This window comes from Passer montanus, unplaced genomic scaffold (assembly GCF_014805655.1).
Source record: "Passer montanus isolate IOZ18808 unplaced genomic scaffold, ASM1480565v1 scaffold18, whole genome shotgun sequence".
Classification (NCBI taxonomy): Eukaryota; Metazoa; Chordata; class Aves; order Passeriformes; family Passeridae; genus Passer; species Passer montanus.
In genome coordinates this window covers 11,332,515-11,357,723 of record NW_024365381.1, presented here as the reverse complement: position 1 = coordinate 11,357,723, position 25,209 = coordinate 11,332,515, and the positions used below count along the sequence as shown (strand labels likewise).

Genomic DNA, 25,209 nt, shown 5'->3' with positions numbered 1-25,209 from the left:
CAAAATGCTGGATAAGCAGTCATTGCACAGCTGAAGCTTGTATTGTTCAGGGAGCAGTATATTTGACATACAGCTATTTTATTTAATGTGACCAGATGGAACAAGTCTGTTTAGATTCAGAATACAGTGAATCGTAACACCATTTTTTTTCAAGCAAGAAGAATGTTGCCATAAATATACAAACTTTACACTTGAGAAGATGGAGAGGAAAATTTTATTCTCAATATACAAAACTATGTAATAATTTATAATAATGCTTCCCAGCTGTAAAGAATATGTCTTTTTAATATTTTTTTCAGTGTATACTGTAATTTTCTACTGCTGGCTATGTGTGTGTTTTGCTTTCCAGCACATATGATTTTCTTGGCAGCAGGGGGACGTTCTTTAGTTCTTTAGAGTTTTTACAAACCTCTTGTCCTTTAAACTGTGGGCTTCATCTCCTTTGCAGGGTCACCTCTACTCTGGCCTGTCCATGCACAGCACTTCCTTTAGCAACCATGTTGGCATTGAAGGGTGCAGCCCATGAGAGACAGATAAGAAAGCTTAGCAGAGACAATGTTGGTCTGAATATAAAGCATCATTACTGCACCTCTGTACCAGGGAGGTCATGTGCACTGTCCTCCCAGTCTAGGGAAAAAAGTCTGTCACCTGCAGCTGAGTAAAATTTACAGGTCACAAGATGGCAGCATAATCTCACCAGTCAGCATGGCAAAATTTGAAGGGTCAGGTCGGTAATCTTCCTCAACTAAAATTCCTGTTTTGAACAGTCAGAAAGTCCTGTATCTGACTAGCTGGTGCTTCCTAGGTTCTAACTGCTATGTATATGGGTGAAACTATTATATATGTATGTGAAAGTCCTTTTAGATCACCTTTCAAACAAACCTATTTCATTTACATTCAGATGCACTGTGATAGTATTGACATAAACTGCTCACCAGGAGTTCAATATGGAATGGAAAAAATGACACCAGCATGTTATCTAACTAAGCAGCAAAAAAGGCAGCATTGATGGCACAATGACTTTGCAAAGCCTGTGCAACTGGGAGTCATACTGTTGTATTTTCACTTCTTCTCTGCCTTTGAGAGCAAGGTGTTCTGAACACTGCCTCAAAATACACATTTCTTAATGAGCATTAGTACTACTCAGTGATTATGTTCCCTGTGAAGAGCTAATTAATATATTTGTCTCTTTCTGTTTGAGGGGTATTCTGTATTTGGTTTTCATCTGCCCATTTGCCTGCCTGTGTGTGTGTGTGTCTGTCTCTCAAAGAGATCTGCCCATTCTTACCATTTGTCATGAGCTGAGCCTTTCCAATGTGCAGCACCGCATTTGGAAAAAAGGGAGAGATGTGTTAGGGAGAGATGATTCATCACATCAGTCACCATGTTATATAATGCAGAGTGAGAACAAACCTACTGAGAGCATTCCTAGCAGCAATATTCCCACTTGCGACTTTAAATACTCGGTGCAGAAATATCTGTAAAAATAAGTGGGGATAACTGCATCTATTTGCAAGAAAAACAAGCCATGAGAGCAAGCCAAATATATCTCCAATTTCTAAATTAATTGCAAGTTTTTGTGATACTACTGCAGAATTAAACCATAGATATTTAAGTGCAACTTTCAGATGCACTTTTTTGAGAATGTTGAATCATAGTTGCTTGAATCTGCCAAGTGAATATGGTGTTTTGACATATGTGCAAACTATTTTTATGGGTGTTTACTTGCTGAATTTACAGGTAGTTTTTACTGGACAATTTTACAAACTTGAGACTTGGGAACATATGTTGAAATCCAAACTGGTCATTGGCTTTGGCTTTGTTTACCTGTCCAGATGAAGATTCTAACATAGTTTGCTCTCAGGAGTTAATGTAGTTTCAGGAATGCCTAAGACAAATTCAATAAAGCCAAAGAAAAATGAGAAAATGGTACCCTGCCCTTTCATCAGCGCTGTTTCCATCCTGAGCGATTGGCCACATGGTGTCACTGTGTTTGAAGACACCAAACCCTCTAGCAATAAAGCCTAGCAATTCCAAGTTTTCAAACTATCCCAATCATGTGGTGTTATCTAAGGAGACACTTCAGCAAAAGTGACAAGGTCACAAAAGCTTCACAGTAGGAGAGTTTTAGGAAGATACTTTACACAAAACATCCATTTCACCTTCTCTGGAATAAGTCAGAAAAATTTTAGCCCAGAAGCACTTTTTCTCCAAATGTCTGCATTTTGGAACATGCTTGTATAGAAAGCTTTATCTTAAGTTGTTGCAAGTTGGAAATTTAAAAATTTGTTTGTGCTGAACTCGTCCTAAATTTCAGTCATAGTTCTTTTTTTCTCCTTCTGTCTTTGTGTAGCTGAATTTGCAACAGCCTTTGTCTCTGCTGAATAGAGCAAACTTGGCCTTAAGGTGCTCAGAGCGATATAAACTGCATCTCCTGGGACTCACAAAATGCTGTTTAATCCCTGCTAGCTCTGAAGAATGCATTGCACAACACACCTGCTCAAGAGAGCTGTGCCAAAAACTGATGTATTGCGCATTTAAGGAGTTTCATAATGTACAGCTATAGCAACAGTGAGAGCAACAGTTGTGTACAGATACAGTACAAGCCTTAGCCAAGGAGATGATATCTGGCTCAGGGTGTGTCAAAAGGCTGCAAAATCTCATGCAGTGCTGAGTATTGGGGTGCACTGTTTCTTCTGTGAGTGGTAAGTGAGCCTGGGGTAGCAGGCCCATGTGCATCCATGTGGGTTGGATGATTGTTTTATAGGAAGCATACATGTCTGGCAATGGCTTAACACCCACGGAGGGTGCGTGGTGCTTTGTTTTGCTGGTTAGCACATTAGGTAGCTGCAATGCTTTCCCTAAGCCAGCTGCTCTGCTTTGTATGGAGCTTACTTTCTGCAGAGCTGCTGAAAGCGATAGCGCTGGTTTAAGATGTGTGTTTCTTAGTGATAGTTTCGCTGTCAATTCTGTTTGGACCAGGAATTCACTTGTAATATGTCTATTTTGAGGACCATATCTTCAATTTAAGTGCACAGTCAAGTCATGTTTAGAATTACTAGGTCTACAAAGCATGGTGATCTGAAAATTCAGGCGCCTCAGTATGAATTTCAGTGCAATGGTATGAATTGAGGAATTAGCTGTGTTAGGCTGGCCTTGAATGTGACCTGAGATTAAATGCTAAATAAAACCTGGACTGTCAGATCTCACAAGCTACAGTGGAGTTGAGATGTCCTGTTCTTTGCAGAGGCAGCAGCAGTGCAATGGAAGGGTTTGGAAGACTGTGAGTCCATTTGTGTGTACATTTGTGAGTAGCAGATTATTTTGTGTTTCCTCTTGCTACTTGCAATGCAAAACCAGCTTAGAAGTAGTTTCCACTGATGATTGTTTAGAAAAACTTACTCAGATATGATTTTGGCCCATGATTTCTTCTATTTCCCCCTCACCCTTGCTTCTGTTATTATCTTAACTGGAAGAATTTTCCATTGGCCTCTGTGCTGGTGTGGCCTTCAGTATGGGAGCTTCTGAAGAGGATAAAACATGGTATGATTCATCCTGGAGGAAGAGCCTAAAGCAGAAGGTATACACAGTAATGCAGAAGAGCAGATGGGGTCTCCTGTAGGGGAAGGTGGTAGGTCAAGCTTGGGAGTAAGTTGGGCATATTGCCAAAACAATTTGTCCTTGTTCTGCCGATCTTGGAAATTGCTGACCTCATTATCTAAGACACAAAGCGTCTCCTGGTAGTGTGCAGGGGAGTCCTAACACAACTATAATTATCCTAATGGCACTGCTGCCATGATGGTATATAAACTATAAACAGGAAAGACTGAAACCCTCTGACACAGATGAGATGCAAATGAGGGCTTGGTGCCTCTGCTATAGGAATACCAATAAGAAATGGAAACTGGCTGAGGAAATCCTTCAAGGTTTGTCTCCAGGAACTGCCTTCAAAATGTTTGCTCAGGGAAGAAAGCTGTGAAACAGGGGAAGGATGGGTGTTTCCTTCCCTTGTGGTTTTATGAACCTTAGGCCCTGGAACCAAGGCTCCTTCTGAGGAAACATTTATGTGTTGTCTTGTGCAAGGTATTAGCTGGGAAGCTCTAGTACTCCATATTTTTTGGAAGAGGTGCACTGAATATCAGTGCCAAGGGCATTTCAGTGTTAGTTTCTAACACTGTTAGATTAAAAAGCAAGTCTTCTTGAAATAAGGAGCAGCTTGTGTCTTCATCTGAAGCTTTTTATGAAGCACAGAGCCCATCACTGTCTGTGGGTATAGGTCAACTACAGGTTTCTAAAATATGCTTGATATATAAGGAAAATATTGAATATGGAAGAAAAAGAGATTTTGAAAACAAAAGCCATCTATGACTATTTAGTTGGACCTACCCAATGTATGCATTTTTCCCAGTAATGCCTGAATCAAGTTTCTCATGTTTGATTGAGCTACACATAAAAGAGAATAATCCAGTTTTAATTTAAATTTAGGTATCACATGGGGGGGAATGTGGTGTGGAGGCTGAGAAAAGTCAGGGGTCACCATGTGAAGGAAGGTGTAGGAGGGAAGATACATAGTTTAGCTTTAACACAGGTTTCAAGATCAGAAATAGAATTTATTGACATTTGTGGCACTGTGTTACTGTGAAATCAAGAGAAGTGATTTGTTAAAAGTGATAGAAGTTTTCAGAAAAGCTCTGAAAGACCTTGCTCTGAAAAAGATCTGTAGTCTAAATAGAATGCATGAACACCAACACAAACACCAACACGTATGTAAAAATAGGAGGAACAGGAGTTTAACAACAATTAAAACTATGAAAAAATGTGATACATTTGGTTTTCACAGGGAGCAGAGAGGGGGAAACGGGCTGATGTTTTGTGCATATTCCATTGTCTGGTTGGTTGTGCTCCAGTTCATTAAGCACTGGTGCACCTGAGGTAGCACTTTACCTGTGAATTATCCTATTAATATCAATTAGACTGTTCCTGAGAGGAATGTGTGCAAGTGTCTGAGAAGATCAAAGCTTTTGGCTTTTTAAATGCATATGTTAACTCCTAAATGGATAGCAGAAAAGCTGGAATTGTCTAAGCACAAGACCTACTAGTGAATTACCAGTAGCTGCAGATGAGGAAGATGTCTCCTACTCTTTTTGCACATCTTTTCCAACAGCAAAGACATGGCTTTGAATTTTCAGCATTTTACTGTGGGTTGTTTTTTGACTGGCTGAATTTTGACTAGCTCCCTCAGTAATCTGGAGTGGTGAGGGACAGGAGACAGAGTGTAGGGGATGAGGGTTTTACTTCTGCTGAGCTCTACACAGCTAGCAATAAAAACCCCAAGATGCTCTGTTGTTAGAATGTTTTTCATTAAACCCTGTCCTGACACAGACAGACCACATAATGGCGATGACTGCACATATCAGAAGGAAGGAAGTGGAGCTCAAATGATCATGACCAGAACTGGAATTAAGATATCAAATAGATATATCTACAATGAGAGTCTGAAATGGATTTGCATGGATTCACCTGTACAGCTCTTCTTTCAAATGTTGGGGATGAAAGGGGCTGTTAATAGCTGTTAAGATCTACTCCTATTTAGGAAGGCATCAAATTGCTTTACAGTATCTTAATTTCTTGGTTTTGCAATGGAGATCATAGTATCTTCTGTTGGAGTTTTTAATATAGACTTCCTAGTACATGAGTATATTGAATGAAAATTAAGCTGCCCTGCTCACTGCTTCTTACAGACTGTCCCTGGTGCCATGTGAAACTATTAATTAACTTTTTGACTCTCAGGTTATTCCCCCCAGAGCTGAAGAATGTTTTGCTTGGGACAAGTGATGAGCATTTAGCTGCATCTGTAATAATGTAATGCAACCATTCATTTAATTTGATTCAGAGCCACATAAGGTTAAACAATGTGGAACAAGAGGCACTTTAAAGTATTAATTCAGAGGGTGGGACACATTTCTGATCTGTGCCATGACTATTGGACCTTTTGGTGCTCTCTGGACCTTGAGTAAACTGATGCCTTCCAAAATATAGACACTTGATGGGGAATACACTCAATTTCTCGGTATACAATGTTTATGTTCATAAATGGGAGGTGTATTCTACAACAACAGAATAATTTTTTTTTCCTTACAATATTTTTTGTCTTTCCTGTGACTTGCAACAGTTTCTGTGATCTCAGGTGAACTGGCTGTTGCTACTTCAATGTCACAACAAATTTCTCACCAACTTGCCTAAGATGTACAAAGGATTTATGACAGGGTCAAAGAGCAGGGGGTACATTACCATTTTAAATCTTATTTCCTCTCTCCTCTTTTTACTGTAAGCAACTTGTTGCACAAGGCATTCCATGCTCCACATATCTGTTCCCACTGTCAGCTGTTTGTGTATCAGGCCTGAGGAGGAGGAGGAGGAAATATGCAGTGTTATCAACAGTCAGGTCCTTGCCATTCCCAGATGTAGTGTCCGTGAGGAAGCGGTGTCTGATGAACAGAGCCGATCATATGTTTTCTGATGCAACACTTCTCTGTTTAAAAATGTTGATTGGGTTCTGTATTGCTGGGCTGGCTGGTTCTCCTGCTTCATGAAAACCTGCTTGGAAAGCTGTCCTGCTTTCATATGCCTTGGTGACCCACCTGGCCTGTTCCTCTGGCTACCCATCATTCTGAGATGACAGGACACTGCTGGCTTCTCCCACTCACCAGGGGCTACCCCCTGGGCTGGTCAGCAGGTGAACAAGATGCCCATTAGATGTTCTTAGGCTATTGGTCAATTCCTTTGCTTCCAGCTTCCTAGATCTCTTAGCTGTGAAGCTCCCAGCGTGCCCAGGGGGCTGCTGAGCCAAAACAGCTGTGTAGGCAGGGTCCTGGCACGTCAGCTGATGCATCAACCCAGAAAGGTTTCATAATCTTTCTTATATATGGGAGTGAAATCTTTTTAGGGAGGTGTGCCAACATGATTTCCTCTGTGGGATGAACATTCCAGTTCCCAGCACTGGTGCAGGACATTTTACCTTTTTGTGGTTCACAGTTTGGTTGCTACTACTTGGCTGACAAACGCATTCAGTATGTGTGTAACTACACAGGAGGGAAGACCAACAATTAGTGGATTTGAATCATACAAAGCAAGGGTCTCTGCCACTTTGCAATGTGTCTATTGCGTGGGGAAGGGTTGCAGAGTACAAATTGTGTGTGTTGCAGGGAGGGCACCAGCAGTGGTTTGTGCTCTGCTGCGTTGGCAGGCTGTGGGTGAGCTTCCTGGAGCTGTTTATGGGAGAGGTGATCATCTGAAATCTTGTCTTGCATCAGATCTCTGCCCCTGGAAGCTAGAGTCTCTGAATGAATGCATCTCCCCCAGCTCAGACTCTTCCTGGCTAGGGCCAGGAGATCTAATTTTGGGCCTTTGGCACATAGGTCTGGAATCCTCTGCCACATGAGGCAGTGCAGGTACCTTAATTTATTGATCTGCTCTGAACAGACTCAATGCTTTTCATGGCCTACACAAAATTTTTTTTCTATTGTTGGCCATGTCATGCCTTACCTGCCACATAGACCATGAATGTGGGAGGCCTACAGTTAAAAACACTCTAGTTCCTTGAGATGCTGAAGGCTATACATTTCTCTTGGCTTTGGTATGATTTTCTATTCTAGGTTCTCAGGTTTCAAGAAGCACTTTGTAAAAATCTTCAGAGTTTCAGAATTCCCAAGGTATTATATAAATTAAGAGTTTAAATAAGATTTGTGCCTGTAAAAATATTTTTTCTACTAGACCAAAAGTATTTAAAATTGCAGTGTTATGCAAGTGTCATGTTTTGTGTGCTGCTGAAACAGAGGAATTAACCCTGACCTAATATGCATACACAGAGACATTCAGAGATAATATCAGGCTCTGTGGATGACTCTGCCATGGCACAGGTTAGAGCAGCTTTCCTGAGACCTGCTGAGATGCTCACTGTGTTTCAAGTGCCAGGCTCACACTTGTCTGCCTTCTTTGCTGGCTTAAGGGGAGCAGGTGGCAGAAAGCTGCTTTCATACCACTGGAATTAAGATGAGAGTGCTTTCAGCAAGGCAATTCCCAGTTGCTGTATTAGGAACATTTTGACTTCTTTTTGTCACAGAAATAGTACAAGTTGAGTGGAAGAAGAGAAACACACCTCAGCAAGAAATTTTTCTCATCAGAAATATTTTCTACAGGGTTAAGCATCAGTGCAGAAGGAACTTTTGTGTTCAAATCCTCCGTAGAACCCCTGAAGTTGTCTTCTGCTGTGAGAAGTTATAATTCACCAGAAGTGAGTCACAGGGCTCTTAATTGCTGTAAATAAGCTTGCAAGGCTCATAATAACTCCAATGACTAAGTCAAACTCTGGTTATTTTATTTTGAATTGTTCATATAGCTTGGTCGATGTCTAGAGTTTTTGTGTTTAAAAAAGGGATGTAAGTGAAGAAATGAAAAAATTCAGTTTTCCAAATTGGTGGTCTTTCAGTAAACCTAGAAGACCTACACAACCTACAAAGAGGTGGTGAAAAGCCCTGTGACTTTCTGGTAGTGTGATCAGTGGAGGGTAATGATCCACTTGCAGGAGTGTGCACTGAATTGTCTAATGTGTTTTCCACCTCTGATCCTCATTTCCCTTGGAGTACTGATGCTTTAGACAGCTCTTACGGACAACGCTGCTTGTCAGCAGGGTCAGATTCCCTCTGCTGGGCTCAGGCTGAGGTAATGGCTGCATGCCACTACGGAAGGGCAGCCCTGGAAATTCCTCAGCAAAAGGAGAAGAGTAGTTTTCTGTTGCTTCAGCCCCTCAAACGAGCTCAGCATTTTGCCAGAGGAGATCCAGAGCCAGTAGTGTGAAGTAGGAGCAGGGCTTTCTAAGCCTGGGAGTTGACTGGAGCAAAAACTCCTGTTCTAGCACCAGCTAGCTCTTACATTTCCTGCTGCGACATGAAACTTTGTTGTTAGGTATTTTTAAGCCTTGAGCATTTTCGGATATTTATCAAGGACTCTGTGTCAGCATTCACTTGTTTTTAGTGATCAGTGTGCCTGCTATAAAGGCACACCTTGCAGGTATTTCCAGAGCTACTGGTGACGTACTTGAACACATTCAGTTCTCCCTGAATTGACTGTTTCCATATTTCTTTGTCTTGCCTCTATGCTCAATTCAGTGGTTTTCTTACATTTGCACTTCACTAAAATCTTCCAGATTACCTAGGCCAGGACTAGCTTTGGCTAGTTGGCTGATGGTAGCTTTAGTTAACAAGCCTACCCACTGGCAATACCAACCTACAGAATAGCACAGTAAGGATGCCTGCTACTATTTTAGTCTTGCTGTTTTTGAAGGGCTTCTTAGACAATAAGTTACTGGCAGGAATGCATAAGTTGAACCCTTAATGACTTCCACATTATTTGAAATAAATTATTGTATATATTTTATTTCTTTCTCAGCCAGCATCTAAGGGTTGTGCTCAGGTGAAGTTGGACCCTGAAAAAAACCCACATACAGAGTTGAAAGAGAATTGGACAGAAACAGAAAGGAAATGCTGCTGTATGTGTCATACAATCACTGCAACCTTTATGTTTTAATTACTCTTGCCCAGTATAATAACCTTTCAGTAGCAAACATGTCCTTAGTAGATCCTGCCCCAAAGAATATGTAGTCATAGAGACTGAAAAGCAATAACAGAAAGCAAGAGTTACTCTCTTAATTCTAAAAAAGTGACCATTAAATAAATGTAAGAGGAAGGTGGCAACCCTACCTCTTGAAGGAAACCCTTCTCGTGATAATTTGAAGCTGAATACCATAACCATAAGTCAAGTGTTCCTGTCAGCCAAGTGGTGAAGTGTAATACTTACCTAACTCTTCTGAGGTCTTTGCACAAGCAATTTTATACTGACATCAGTGTCAGACTATTTGAATAAGATCTAAAGATAAAGGTTTCAGAAACTGGCTTGAGTGGAATGACATTGAAATGTCTTAGTCAACTATTATTTCAATTAGATGCTCTGCAATCACTTGGTTTAAAATAAAAGATCAATTTCTAAACATAAACACGGTAGGTTTCAATGTGTGGCTTTACATTGACGCGTCTTGGAAAGGTAACACTGCAGTCCTCAGATACCCCAGGTAAGTAATAAGCAGCTTCCTCCCATGGTGAAGCTGCAAAGATCACTATCTTGCCATATTTACAACCACACCTGCAAAGCACCTAAGGAAATTAGTAGCTCCCTTACTCTGGCCAGGAAAAAGAGCCAGTGATACTGGATTTACTGTATGAAGTCTTTGTTTAAGATAACAGTGGTTCAGGAGATAGGTAAGAGGATATAACACCTTTTACTTTTCTGAAACAGGGCTGGATCTTGATAGCCAGAAGGACAGTTCATTTACAAATGATTGCTGCTCAGACAGACAACCTGTAGTTTTGTTCTAATTAACATCAGGTACTGAAAATGGTTGTTTGGAAAGTATTCAAAGATCTAAAATAATTTCAGAATGGCTATGTTGTTTGCTCAGAATGGGGCAAGGGGGAAACAATGAAAAATTATAAAGCTTTTATTTCAAAGTTAAATGTTACATGTCCTAAATGTGGCATTTCTGAAGCTTGCTTTATAGCTCCTAGTTTCACATGCTAATTTTGAATTGAAAAATTGAGATATATATTTTAATAAAGTTTTTAGTTTTGTTTGGATTAATTTTTTACAGTGGCTAAAGAAAACAAGTATGGAAAAATATTTTGGGGATGAGCTAGGGAAAAAAATACTTTTTTTCCTCAATTTGTGAGAACATTTGAAAAATGTTGTTTGAATTTGACTATACACATTTATTTTCTTAGGTAACTATAATTTTTTCTAACCTAGACACTGAGCTAAACAAACTACAGACTGACTTATGAGGCAAAAAAACAAGTGACAGTAATCTCCCATTGTCTCTGTCTGGCAAAACAATACATCTCCTCAGTGGTGTGGCTGCATCTAGGCCTAGAAAGAGCCATCATTTATCTCTATTTAGAAGTTTTTATGGAATGAATGAAAAACTTTTCTGAAACAAAGTCACGAGAGGTTTATATTTATAGGAGTGTGCTTTGGTAACTGCCATCCTTCCTCATGAAGCTGCTGGGACCAAGGGTGGGAGGACTCTGAAGACGGTGCCTTAGTGAGGACAGTTTTTGTATACCAAAGCTGTGTTTGAAATTTTGCAGTGCCATTGCTGGGGCAAATAATCATCTTCAGTAAATTAGACTTCTGTATGTTTTGTAGGTTCTGTCTCTGTTAGCTTTTCAGTTTATACCACCAGTGGGATAGTCCAGTTCACAATCCTTTGGAGTTGCTCCCCTCTGCTGCTTGGTTTTTGGCAGCTCAGTAGCTTCCTGCAAGGGGCAGTTAGTGAGCAGCCCACTGGGTAAATTGCACGTAGCTGAACGCTACATTAATTGACTTTAATTTCTTTCATGCTGAGCTTGCAGCATGGGCTTGCATTCCTTCCATTCTGATTTTGTTTCACAGTCTCTTGTGTGCATTGCCCAAATGCCAACAGGTAGTGTATGAACCAATCTAACCTCAGTGTAATTTGGTATGTCTTTTTATCTCTTCCCCCACCCCAGCTTATTTCCAAGTACTTTCTTAATAGTAGTTTGGAAAAGAAGTAAGATTCAGTCACAAATGTGGAATGAGACTGTCTTAATTAACAAGTAAAATCTTTCTAGAATAGCTCTTCTCGTTATCTCCTGAACTGTCTTTTACAATCTGATGCTGCAGGCACAGTATCCTGTTTTCCGAGTCTAACTCCACTAGTATAAGCCTGGCATGACTATGTCTTCCCTCTAAAAAGGGGAGGAGCAGGACTTTCTGTACCATCTTGAGGTTGTTGCCTGGTTCACTGACATATTCTGCTGTGCCCTTTTTGGTTCAGGTTTAACCTTTTAGTTTTGTTGTTCCTTCCTTATGCAGTTGACTTTGTCTTGATTTCCACGTGCTGTACATTTTTAATGTCTGCAGCAAGCCCTGATGTCACATAGCCCATCTCCCTGATGTCCAGGAGGAAATGGATGTAGTAATTGTCAGCATGCTTTTTGACAAGAAACACAAAACATTTTTTGTATTTTGGCCATGCTCATTTGCTGGAAACATTAAGTTCTTGGAGGGGTTATTGGAAAAATTAGTTTCATAGCTCTCCAAAATAACTTTTCCACCTTTATTTGAAAGCATTCTGGGAGCTTTTTTTTCTTCTTTCCTGTTCCATTAAGACATGGGTCTCCCTGCATTAAAACAACTGTTCTGTTTTTAATGTGTTGCTCTGTTTCCAGGCAGACATACCACTCTTTGAGTGGAGTTCATTGTTCTCTGGCTGGTTTTCCACTTGCCTTCTTTTTGGGAGGTAAATTTGTCAATGTACTACTTTGGTCTCTCAGTTCACTATAGCAGCAGACTGTCTGATCAAAGCTGCAACAGCAGTACAAAAGTGGAAAACCAAGACTCCTCTCTGAATAAGAGATTTTTCCTTTATTCTCTGCCTTTTTTTCCTTATCTCTGGAAATGGGGAAATGGGATGTTACAGATCCATGGAAGCAGGAAGTGTGAGCACTGCAGTCTTAACTGGTCCTATGAAAATGCTCAAGTGAGGCTGTTAAAACAGTGCTACTGCAGGAGTCCTGCAGGCTTGCACAGTTAATTGCTCTGAACTCCACATTGCTTTCAAATGAGTTTTGGTTGATTTTTCCCTGAGCTTTGTAACTGCTCTTTGATATACCAGACCTTTATTTCAGATATCTTTCTTCTTAGTAGTTCAAAGATTTCAACCTATTGCATCTAGTCCTCACTGGTGGTGAGCATGGTGCTGCTTTCCAGAGCAGAGTCTGCAAAATGTCAATTTGAGTGGTTGGTTGTCACTTGCAGAAGTCCAGGATCATCTGCCTAAAATTGATTTTAAGTGATTGATTTGGTGGCAGTTTTTTGTGGAAAATATTTTACAAAGTGGATGATCCATAGTGTGTATCTGACTTTCATGAAAAATCTGAAGCCAAAGGTTTCAGGTAAACCTATTTTCCTAAACAATTATTGCGGTTATAATTAATTTTTTTTTCTCTTGTCAAAAGCCAGATTAACTCTTGACATTCTCCATTAGTTTAAGGTGTCAACTGGCTGTTTTGTGAGGCTTGATCCTGTCTGGTATTACTCTGCCCCAGTGAGAACATACCTTAGTGAAACTTATGGTGGCCTCCAGGCCTTTTCCAAGTCTGGGTCTGTACACCATGAAATTGCAAGTGTGGATTAAGGTACAGACAGAGCAGGTTGCCTGGAGCAGTGTCCTGATAGGAACCCTGTCATCAGGTCACAGTAGGCATGGGAGAAGTGGAGGAAGCCATGTCTCTGCCATCTTCAGGGATGCCTTAGGACCCAGCACTGTCAACAGCAAGTTGATGGGGCAACAGGATGGGAAGCTGGGGAATTTCAAGTTATCATATTCATATAAGAAGCAGGTAGAGGGAAAAAAGCCCAGAAGGCATGCAGCTTTCCCTTTCTCTGCCAACATTTAATCTCAATTTCACCAGCATCTCTGACTTAGCCAGGTGATCAGCCAGTAGGTACTTCCAGTTGAGGAGTCATGATTTACTGGTTTTCAGAAAGATTCCCAATAATATATTGGGAATATATTGAGTCCCTGTTGTAGGAAAAGTTGAAAAGAGTGCTTGGAAGTGAGTTGGTCTCCCACCAGACATTGTAATAGGTGAGATTTGGTTCTCTCTTCCCTTTGGCCTTTTTTTTTTTTGGTGGAGTATTTTGTGGAAGAAATGAAAAGCTACTGAAAATTAATCTTCTGACTAGATACGTGGAAGAAGTGAGAGTGAAGGAAGACTTTCTGAACGTGTCAGAATCAACCCAAAAACCTGGTGGGAGGATGTTGGGGCAATAGCAAATTGTGAGAAACACTAAAAGTGTCACCCTTTCCTCTCACCTCTGACATTGCAGATCTTTCCCTCTCAGATGTAGGCAGGCTCTCCTCCACACAGAGGAGGCAGAGGGTGGAGCTCGGCGCCTGTATAAATTATATGTGTCCTTCAGGTTATTTCAGCAGCAGCAGCAGCACAACAAGCTGCCAGCGTGTTTGTCAGCTGACAGATCTGTTAACCAAATTGGGGTTTCGGTCGCTGCCGCCATCTTCGGTGCCATGGGGAGCCCACCAGCCAAGGTAAGAGAGTGGCAGCCCCGCGCTGCGCTGTGGCCGGGCACCTCGCTTTGGGCCTCTGAGCTCCAGCTCTCCCCAGCAAACTCCCTCCTCCGTGCATCTCCCGGGATGCACAGGCTGCTGTGCTGTGGCAGGGGCATCCTCAGCTTTTCAGCCTCAACGCTCTCCTCTTTTGCCTCACAGCAGCTGATGTGTGAGCGAGCTGCAGTGAAAGCACAGAGCAAATGGGGCTTTGTCGTGGGTGTACACACTGCAGTGAAGTCCCTGAAGGAGGAGGAGGCTGCTCTTGAAGAGAGCATTACCTCCCATAAAATGAAACTGCTTTAGCCCTCCTGCGTGCTTTTCTTTGGATAGCACATGTTCATTGCTTGCCCCAGCTGCAATAAACCAACAGCTTTATCTAGAAACAAAGCATAATCTATATTACTTTAGCTGCAGGGGAGACATCTAATGACCTGTTTGACCTGTTTAGATCTAACTATTTTTAACGTAATGTTTACAGCTTTTGCAATTCTAGTGGAAGTATTTCATGTCTGGACTTGAGTTTTTGAATAATAAGTTCCATTCAGAGATTTTAACTGATGGCTTTTAGTATAAATCAACAGAACTATTAGCTGAAAATTCTTTTCTTGTGTATCTTGAAAAAATAATGGGCCTGGTGTCTGAATGCAAGGCATGAATTGTTTCAGATAATAATTCTTTATGTATCAAACCCTTCATCAAATTTTGCAACAAATAAAAGAAATTTGGGCATTCATGGGCTTCAAATATAGTGAGAAGCAATGTTACATGCTACAGCCTACAGAGATCATTAATTGTGCCATGGTAATATTTGCAGGCCAAGTTAAAGATTAGAAAAATATCAGTAGTTTGAATGGCTCAAGGGATGGCCCAAGATTAAAAATACACAAACATTCAGGCTGAGAAAATAAATTGTAAATGCCATGTACTTTCTGGATAAAATTTGTATCTAGTCAATCTACCAGTTAGATCCAGATGTATCTCTCGATTGTAGATATGAATATTATCTATCGGTTTTAAAGATCAATGTTGTATCTGGTAAGACAGTTCTGGAGCTGATAGATGGGTACATAGCTCAGATATAATTTTATCTAGAAAGTTTCAATGACAGAATTCTTGCGTTTTATCCCAATGCTGCAAATGCTGTTCCATGAGTACAGACAGACTCCTGGTTAATAGGCACCACTGCCAAAAGGTTTGAGTGCAAGCATAGTTTCAGGTCAGAAAGCTTCTGTTCCCAAGGAAGGAGATTAATTCAGTACTGCAGGTAGCTCTGCTGTTGTGTCATGCAAGTGCGTGTTTCAGTGTGTATAAGTTGGTAAATAGATATGGAAACAAGAGCAAAGTGGTTTTGTGTTTTTTTTTTTTTTTTCTTTTCCATTAAAAACCCCACATGTTAGAAATGTGTGGATACTTCAAACTATCTAGGAAGGCCTCCTAACCTCCCAGTTAGTTTTTTGCACTTTAAGAGACCTACCAAATTGACAGAGAAGTGATTATCAGTATTAATTTACAACTTCTCATATTCGTAATAATGTCTTTTTTTCTGCTCAGACAAGAATAATCCCTCCTTAGAAGTTTTATTTTGTGGACTATGGAATAATTTTTATCTGGCAAAACACTCAAAATTTTTGTCAATACAAAGCCCTGAGGGACCCACTCATAGGTGTAAAGACGTGACTGATATATATGAACAGGAGATGCATCCCAAATCCACAATGATTCTTGAAGTAATCCATCAGTGATTACATGAAATTACAGTATATGTTTGTCAGGTGAATTAGATTTCCTCACTAATTGTTCAACTTCTAGTGATAAAATTTGGGACAATTGTGATTCCCAAGCAAAACAAGGCTCTCATAGTTTTCTATATTTCTTCAGTGAGTCACTTTTTCCACTAAAACTTTTCATCCCTTTAATTTTAATGAAAGTAGGCAGATGGTTGGAAAGACAAATTTCTAGCAGTGTTTTCACTGATGGAAGGGCTTATAGCCCATACTAGATGTTAGAGGATCTAGTGGAAGAGAGTGCTTTAGAACCAGACTGGTAACTAAGCTTTCTTATAGTTTATACATTTATAGATTTAATCTCAATTTGGTAAATTTCTAAATTGTAGTTGGATCAAATCCTCAGTATGTTACATAAAATAATGGAATGAATATGCCGGATAATTACATTAGGTGTGAGATCTTGTAGGCAAGATAATTGTACAGCTTCTAGTACACCACTGGAGAAAGAAGTAATCCATGAAAGAAATTAATTATTCATGTCTGAAACATATGTATAAAGCTGAGTGACAAATCCTACAGCTATTTTCAAAATGTCAGAAGACAGTAAAATCCTCATCCAAAGCTTAATATAATTTGGTGTTATCCCATGGTGATAACTCTGCTCAGAGAGCCGCCTAAGCTTGGTGCAGGGAGAGTGAAACACTGACATTCCAATCAGCCTTCCAACATGTACAAACCAAGGACTTATTAAAAAAAAAAAGAGAATAGGGAGTTATGGGATGACATTTCTCCCAGACTGCAGAAACTTCCCTAGAATGCTGAATTTCTGGTGAAGGTGGCTGTGAGATCTTCTTCTAGTGACAGCATAGAGGGACAATAAAGACTGAAATCAAACATATGAGCTCTTGGTAGGTTTTTCTTCTTTTTCTGCCATCCACAGATTGTTTTGGTAGGCTCCTCAATATTTATGAGCTTTGAGAAGATTTCATGTGCTCAAAGTTGTCTTTTTGGAATGAAACCTTGAGTGACTAACTGCCTGTAAACAAAAGATTTATGTGTCCTTCCAAGGCTGATCAACATTCCTATGGAAGGAAGTCAATGAGCATGTATTATTACAATCAATGAGATGGTGGCAACTGATGTGAATTTTCAGTCTGTTAAGGTTTGATACAGCTGTGGCAATTCTGACATGCTACTTTTATCTCCTGATTACTCTTTTCTGTATTTTAAACAGAAATTACTCTCAAAGCTTAGTTTGAGGGTACAGAAATATAGTTTTATGCTAAATACTGTCAAGTGAAAAGAAGTTTGTTGGTTTCTTTTTTTTTCCCCAAGTTTTAGCCTTCCCTTTGGTACTCTGGAGATGCTACTATTTATTGGCCTGGAGTGTTATTGCTTAGGATACAGTGATGCACAGGCAGCCAAATCCTGCACTCTGTTGTTGGCCCCAGTGTCACACTAGTAATTTCCCAGCAAAAATAGAATGATGTGCTTCTGGGAAAGCTGCCTTTGACTCTGGATGTTTACAGAGGGGTTTTGTTACTCTCTGCATGCCTGTACAAGAAACCACGTTTCTCCCAAGGAAGTGAACAAAAACCAACAAGACCAATACAACTGCAAGCCTGTCAAGGGCTGTCTGGATAGGGTGTCTGCACTCATCAAGTTGCATTAATTGTGAAGTTATGTGTTGCTTTTCATGTTATGAAAACAGCAAATGGTACCTCTAACTGTAATTATTTTTTGTAGTAGGGTATTCTGGAGTACCAGTACTTTCAGGCAAAGATGTTATTTTAGAGCATCCAAATCAGACCCTAGGAGTCTGCTCTGGGCAGTTGTTGAATCTGCCTTTATCTGAAGAGAAAAGGAATTAGCCCACTTCTGAATGGTTATCACAGATTGGAGTAACTGCAGTCTTGGCACAGGGATGGTTTCTGGCTTCCTTGTGGGATTTACAGAGCCCTCAGGGTTTATAATGGCCACACTTTCCCATCTGAATCTGTTTACTTTTTATCCTGCAATAACACCAGGACTAAACTGCACCAAATCAGGAGGAGTGAAAAGTCACCTTTGATGCTTCCATCATTTGGCAAACATAGACATGTTTAAGGAAAGTGCTGTTGGAAGGGGAAGGGAGAGGAGTGAGGCACTTTGGCTGAAGTGGCAGAGGATGAAAACATGACATCTGTCACATCTGAGAGAATCTGAAGATGACCTGCAGATGCACCATTTTTATAAGTAGTTAGGGAATTTTCATCATGAAAAGTTTCAAAGCAAAATTTATGCCAACATGTGTTTCTTCAGTGAAGGCAGATTCCGTGAATGGTTTGGGCTTCTGTTGAGCAAGGGAGAAGTTGATTACAAAATGACTAAGAATTAACATATTAATTAAAACTAGTCATCTCTGTAATTGTCTACATAATCCAATAATTCACGTAAATGAAAACCACTAAGTATGCTGAGTGAGTGTTCCAGCTGGTTGGTCTATGATAAATAACTATTTGCACAGGAAAATTGAAGTCAAATTCTTTCAGCGGGCAACTGGAATAATATGGAAGTGTCCCAATTAGAACTTGTAATGTCCACAATGCATTAAACTAAGGAAATTTTAAATATGTCAATTTTAAATTTGAAGGAAAACATACTAGAAAGAGTTCTTGTCACACAAAAACAAATTTGCTTTGCAATTTTTATCAGCTAAGAGACAGACTAAAGTGATTTTATAGGTTTAATAAGGGTTTCTCTGGTCAGGCAGCTCTTAAATGTAAATCTGAATTTAAAAAGTATGTAACTTTAAGTGACATAATAAAATTTAATATTAGGCCTTTATTTAAACATGCTAATTCACAGTTCAGATGATATCCATCTTATGTAATGTGATTTAGCTCTAAACAAGCCTGAATGAAACTGAATGCAGGCTATTCTCATCTCTAATAAACATGTCCAATAATAGTCTCCACCTCATTTTAAAAGAATCTCAGATTAACTGTAGTGAGTGGCTCTTTTTGTAGAAAGGTTCCTCCTTCCTTAACAGTTTGTATCTACAGAGTTAATAATTTCCTTGTCAGGAAAATTAGTCATGGTGTTAACTTTCAAAATAAAATTGTCAAACTATTTAGTGACAGTGTAATGAGATTCTCTGTTTAGGCAAATAGAGATATTATTTTAGTTGGTAGTTTAAGCTTTAAGTTTTAATTTATTAGTGGTAGTGGGACTGTAACAACTGCATGTTATTATTTCTTAATATTGCTGACAAGCCATGCTAGTACAGTATGCAGAAAAACAAAAAAAAACCACCTAGCAGAAAATTAAAAGGAAATTTAAATGTATCAATTTAAAAAATATAAAAGATTAAAAGATTTAAGTATTTTCCCTGCTTCTGTTATTAAGATTGTTACATTTATATATGTGTTCATTCATGCTTCTCAGAACATCTTTTGAAAATGACAAGTATTTTCTGAATAGCTAAGCCTGGAAAGCTTTACCTGTTAAGAGTTAAGAACAAGTAACTTGAAATAGTGTTAAAATGATAGCCTACCTGTGATAGAAATAAATTTCATGTCTGGAAGGCAAGTGCTTCCATTCCCATTGGGTATTTTCAGGATACACAACGATACGGAATTCTGTGATATCATACCTGCAAAGCAGGGCAGTTTTTATTTTGTCTGAAGGGTCTCTGCTGGGCCTGTGGTGTGTTCCCTCAGTCAGCAGGGCCACTTGGTGAGCTGGCCCTGCTTACAAGCATCACAGAAATTTAATCTTAGTTCAGATACAAAGTCAGAAGTTTGTAGCGCATTTGGTAAGTACCATGTCCTGGCCCAGGTAGCTCAGCTGTGCCACGACCTGGGCAGGCAGCTGCAATTCCTAATATCCCCTTCCAAAGGCCCCATTCTGACCTGTGGGTGGCACAGGACACTTGGGGTGTTGGCAGTACAACCATCACTGTGCATCAGGTTGCTTGAAAACAAGAGCCTCTGGGGTGACAAAGAAAGCTTTCCTTACCATTGTCTGAGCCCATGTGTTCTCTGTCTTCATTTACTCGAGCTCCTTAACACACAGCCCAGTGTGCCATTGTGCTTTCATCTCAGCGTGGTGTACTGCCACTTGAAGGTGGTCACCTCCCTTCAAACAGACATGGGCAGACTGTCCCCTGTACTGTTCAAAATACTTCTTGTTTTTGCATTCTGAGCTGATCAAATTATTGCATTTGTTTTCTCTGCAGATGAAGTTTTGCCCCATCCACATGCTTTCTGTAAGAATCATACAAGCTAAGAACATCAAGTCAAGAGACCTGTGTGAGTTGTGGTTTGATTGTGTTTTTAGTCACCTCCAGAGTTTACACAGTGAGCAATATTCTTAAGTTCTGAAGGTATGCAAGCAACGTACGTAAAGCACAGCAATATAAATATTAATGCCAGGGCTATAATTAGATCGAATGTCTCAGGTATCATTAGACTGGAGTACATCTCTAGTGGCATTTTGGGGAACTGGTAAAAAACAAGACACCCAGATTAATTTTCTGGGCCAAGAAGGGAAGGTAGACTTCATTAGGACACTACAATCTGTGAATCATCCTGGACAGGATTTTTGCCATGCAGGCTGTGAATTTAGGGACCTTTTATTGAAATGTACCAATTGTACACAATAATCAAAGGTGAATTAGAGAATTTCAAGCCTTCTAAAATACTTTATCTTTCAGGGTATTTGCTGACCAGTCACAATAAATTATATTGATAGTTTTGTTTAAGGAGGACCTCTGCAGATCCAAATCTAAGCCCATGCTGAGCATGCAGGCAAAACAGACTTTTCTTTGTACTTTTTTCAAGTGTCTTTAACTCATTATCTCCCCTTCACAGCCTCCTATGTCTCCTTCTCCAGGTGTGCTGTGATTCAGCTGCCATTTTTGCTGAGGTCTCCACTGAGCTCCTCAGTTAGGACAGAGACATTGAGCTGCCTTTTGTCAGTTTTGAAACTTCTGGCCTGTGTGTTCCTCTAGCGAAAAATGACTCACTCAGCAAAAAAAACCCCATCACTTTGCAATGATTTACTCGAGTTACAGCTGAGACCATCCATGCCTTGCCATGCAGGGCCGAGCCTGGATGTGAGGGAGGTCAGAGGGAGTGAGTGCCCTGTTGGTTGAATAACTGCCTGCCAAAGGCTTTCTGTGCTCCAGTGGCAAATGCCACGTAGCACCATCCAGAGGTGGACACTAGAAAGGTGTTAGTGTGACAAGGCCTGTATTTCTGAGTTTCAATGATCTCTTCTATCTACTCTATTGAAGGGACAGTTCCACTTTCGTGCCAAAACCTTGCGGGGCAATGTTATTCACTGCTTGATACCAGTCTGAAGTATTTAGGCATCTCGGGCTGCAGTAGAAATCTTCCATCAAGTCCTGACTCCAGCTCTGAAAGACATCAACCGGGAGATTTCCTTTCACACCGTTGCCAAGCTTCACAAAGTAAATGCTCTTCCCCACCCCGGCTCTCCCCAAAGGATGGCTGCTCGAGGCACTGCCTGCACTAACCATAAGGAATAGATATAGGATGGAAGTGAAATGAAGATTTCCGACTTGCTTGTGCCCTCCAGTTCTTGGACCCACGCTGGCCTTGAGCTGCAACAGATCGTCTTGCCTAGTGCCTAACACCTCTAGACAGCCATTATGTCCCCTCCGCATGCTGGTGTGACTCAACTGAGCAAGCCAGACTCTGACCTTTGCTGTAATATGCATTCTTCTTTCCTGTAATCATCCTAACAGCCCTTTGTGGAACCAGCTGTAGTTTCAGTTTAACTTTTTAACATCATTGACTGGAATTGTAAGGACTATGCCTGAGGAATGGTCAGTGGGCATAGTCCACTTTCCTCTTTCTCTTCACATGGGAAACGTGGTTCTTAGTGTACTTTGTGTGTGCATGTGTACATTTGCAGTTCATAGTTACTCAGTAATTAGATGGTTTTCCTTGGTTGTTTCCAAATGGTGATCTCTTTACTAATTAAAAAAAAAAAAGTAGTAATATTTATTAATCTCCAGGATTAAGGCCTAGCCCTGCTGTTCCTCTATAACACTGGCATCAGGTTTTTAATTTTTCTCTGCTGCAGTGACAGCATCAGACTGCTATGTACGCTTGTGGCTGCCGTCTGCTTATCCTGGAAAGCTTCGGACCAAAACCATCAGGAATTCTGACAACCCTGTCTGGAATGAGACTTTCTACTTTAGGATCCAGAGGGAAGTCGAGGTAGTAAAAAAATAGAATTTTCACTAATTTGAATAGCTTGGAATCCTCAGTATCTATGTTGATACTCTGTGTTAAATAATTTAAGAAAATGCTTGCTTAACAGACTGGTTTGCACAGAACAGTAGACATAAGAAGTAGTATTTTGCTCAGTTATTTACAGGCATTGCTGATGTAAATGCCTGTATCTAAGCTAGTCCAGACTCCCTTTGTTGTCACCTGAGTGGAATAAGCACTGCTGTAGCATACTTCTGTGCTATTTGGCATGGCTAACTTTGAAAGAGCTTTTTCTCCACCAGTTATAAGGGAAGCATATAGAAGTTGCTGTGGTGTAGACAACAAATTTAATCCTTCCCTAAATTGTGAATTTTGGAGAACTTTGAGAATGAAGAAACAAAGTCTGTTCTTTGGGTGGGTTATCAATGGGGTGCAGAGCACTGGCATCTTTTCTGTCTCAGAAGAGTGGGAACCTCTGTTATAGGTGGCTGTTTTCCTTTTCACAAGTTTCCCAAGATTGGGTGTAATAATGTTCTACATTAGCAGACTACTGAAAGAAAGGACATGCTTTTTTATTCTTACTGCTCTGCTAGTGAAACAATTGCAAAAATCTATATTTTTTTTTTCGTTTCTGCCTAACAGAAGCTTAATAAATGTTCTTATTTATTTTTTCTACTACCAGAATATTTTAGAATTGGCAGTGTGTGATGAAGATGCACTCACCAAAGATGACACGCAGTTCACAGTTCTTTTTAATGTTGCTAGAATCAGACCTGGGGAGACAATCCGTGAGACATTTGCTTTGAAATCAGAGGTAAGGGTTGAAAAAAACCACAGGGAGACATTGGCAAGACCTCATTGTCCACATTGTCTTCCATGTTAGGTAGGGTTTGGATCTTCATGAACAGGTTATATATTGTTATCAATACCTCATCAAAAAGATGTAGTTTGGCTGTATTTTTGTGACTTCATGAATGTCTTTTTACAAATTCAGAAAATGAAGCAGCTTCTGTCTCATGCTCTCTCAGGGCAACATATTTTGATAGGAGGCATCTGTAAATAATAATTTTTATCTTTTAGAATCTGAAGAAATACTTACCTTTCAGCTTTATCCCACTTTTGCCATGCTTGGGGGAAATTTCCTAATCGATGGCAACTTATTTATTAAAAACATGAAAACTATTCACTCATCACTTGAATTAAATGGTTCTTTCAGGCTTTTTTCCCTCTTGGTGCTCATGCTGGGTTTCCTTCTAGTTGATTCAGATTTCTCTAGCCCATAGTAAAGGAATGTCTGTCCTGCTAACATCTTTGGTATTTTATTAAGGAGCCCATGAAAGAGTTGCCCAGTAAACAAAGCTGGGATAGGTCTGTGACAACTCCTGGGCTTGTCTGAGCTGTTGCTGAGGTGTTGCTACACACTCATTACAGGAGGGAGACAGCCCATAAAAACAGCTACTTCCCACATGCTGAAAGCTGTTAACATGGATTTTCCTTGTGACCCTGCTGGCTGGTGCTGTGCACTTCTCAGCCAGTGGGTGAGTCACTGGGAAATACAATGATTCAATAACCACTTCAGTCACTTGCCTAATTCATCTCTCCCAGGTTCAGTTCAAATGTGCTTTAAATGGCTTGTATGTGAATATGTCTCTGGTCTTAGTGACATTTGTTGCTGGGCTTTGATGCCTTTCTCCCATGCACATTATCTTGCAGAGAGCCATCATATTTCCTTTTCAGTCAAGCTCTCCCTCTCAATCAGGGAAGGAAATATGTATAATTCTACATATCACACAATGGGACATTGTTAATTCTATGTGCCAGACTTTCACAAGTCTGTGGTTTCTGTTGTATTTCAGCTTTGGAAAGACACAAAACCAAACTTTTTTTGGTATCATTAGCAGAAGAGATGTCAGTGCCTTGAAGTGCTTTTTAGGTGTATCTGTGCTGCCAAATTCTTGCAGCCTTCAATAATCAATATTTATTTTACCTGTTTCTTTTTAGACAGAGAGGTGCTATAAGAAATGGGAAAGTTTGGAAGTGGAATTCTGGATGGAAAGAGTGTGAGTAAAACTCCAAAGCTAAAAGGTATAGATCTGCCAGGGAGTAATGATACCTCCAAGGATGAGAAATTTCTTCCAGCTCTTTCTCCCAGTGAACCTAAATTACAGCTTTGAACTTTTTTTTTACCTTACCTTCTCTACCTAATTCCACCTTTCAGTATATTTCATACAAATCTTAAACTTCTGTTGAACATGTTGAACTAGATCCAGGAAATGCAATAAAATTGTCACAATGTGATAACTTTTACACAAGATACATATACATGTCAAACTGAATGTGAGTGCTCTTCAAATTGTTGAACTTAATTGAACAATGCCTAGAACATTGTGGAATTTCTCAGAGACCATAAAGCTTGTCTCGCATTATTATAACGATGTATACTAGCAATAGCTTAGCTAAACTGAAAAAAATACAATCAACAAATAATGAAAATAAGACCATCCCCCTCAAAGTGGTAATCAGCATTGTCTGCAGGAGAACAAGTCCCATAAGATAAACTTTATCTGTGTTTTAAATTCTATAACAGGCTTGGTTGAAGAGGAACCCCCTAAACTACACATTCTGGAATATTTGAGTTTAGCATTAGCCAAAAAAGAAAAAAAGAAAAAAAGAAAAGAAAAGTAGTCCAGTGAAATCTGGCTAACTTGCGTGATCAGGAGAAGGAACTGTAAGCAAGACAAATAAGAATTCTTATTCTTAAACATGAGGAAACTGCAGGAAAAAATCATTTGTGTTCTTGGTTAATTTCTCCCACAGTCAAATTCAAAATATATTTAATTTACCTGTGAGAGGTACCTTAAGAGATGGTGTCACATATGATGGTGGCAATCATCTCCTGTAACTGTGGAAGCAGTCACAGTCAGACACATGAAAGGTCAGAATGAGCAGCAGTGCTTGGGAACTGAATTCAGACTAGGAATAAGAGGAGCAACTTTCACCATTCAAGTTATAAGGCATTTGGGAGATGACCGTCCTTAGAAATCAAACCTAG

At 40.0% G+C, this 25,209-nt stretch overlaps 1 protein-coding gene across 3 annotated transcripts in view; it reads left to right on the top strand.

Moving 5' to 3' along the window:
* The window catches only part of LOC120500252 (cytosolic phospholipase A2 beta-like), a 53,325-nt gene that overhangs the window by 8,675 nt on the left and 19,441 nt on the right, over positions 1–25,209 (top strand). For 2 of the 3 annotated variants that reach the window (XM_039704849.1, XM_039704850.1), the window contains 6 exons: positions 14,059–14,185; positions 20,153–20,225; positions 21,212–21,388; positions 22,027–22,163; positions 22,840–22,971; positions 24,159–24,217. In XM_039704849.1, the coding sequence (XP_039560783.1) occupies positions 14,059–14,185; positions 20,153–20,225; positions 21,212–21,388; positions 22,027–22,163; positions 22,840–22,971; positions 24,159–24,217 (705 nt within the window). The remainder of the gene's footprint in view (positions 1–14,058; positions 14,186–20,152; positions 20,226–21,211; positions 21,389–22,026; positions 22,164–22,839; positions 22,972–24,158; positions 24,218–25,209) is intronic. The other variant, XM_039704851.1, reaches the window with a different exon arrangement.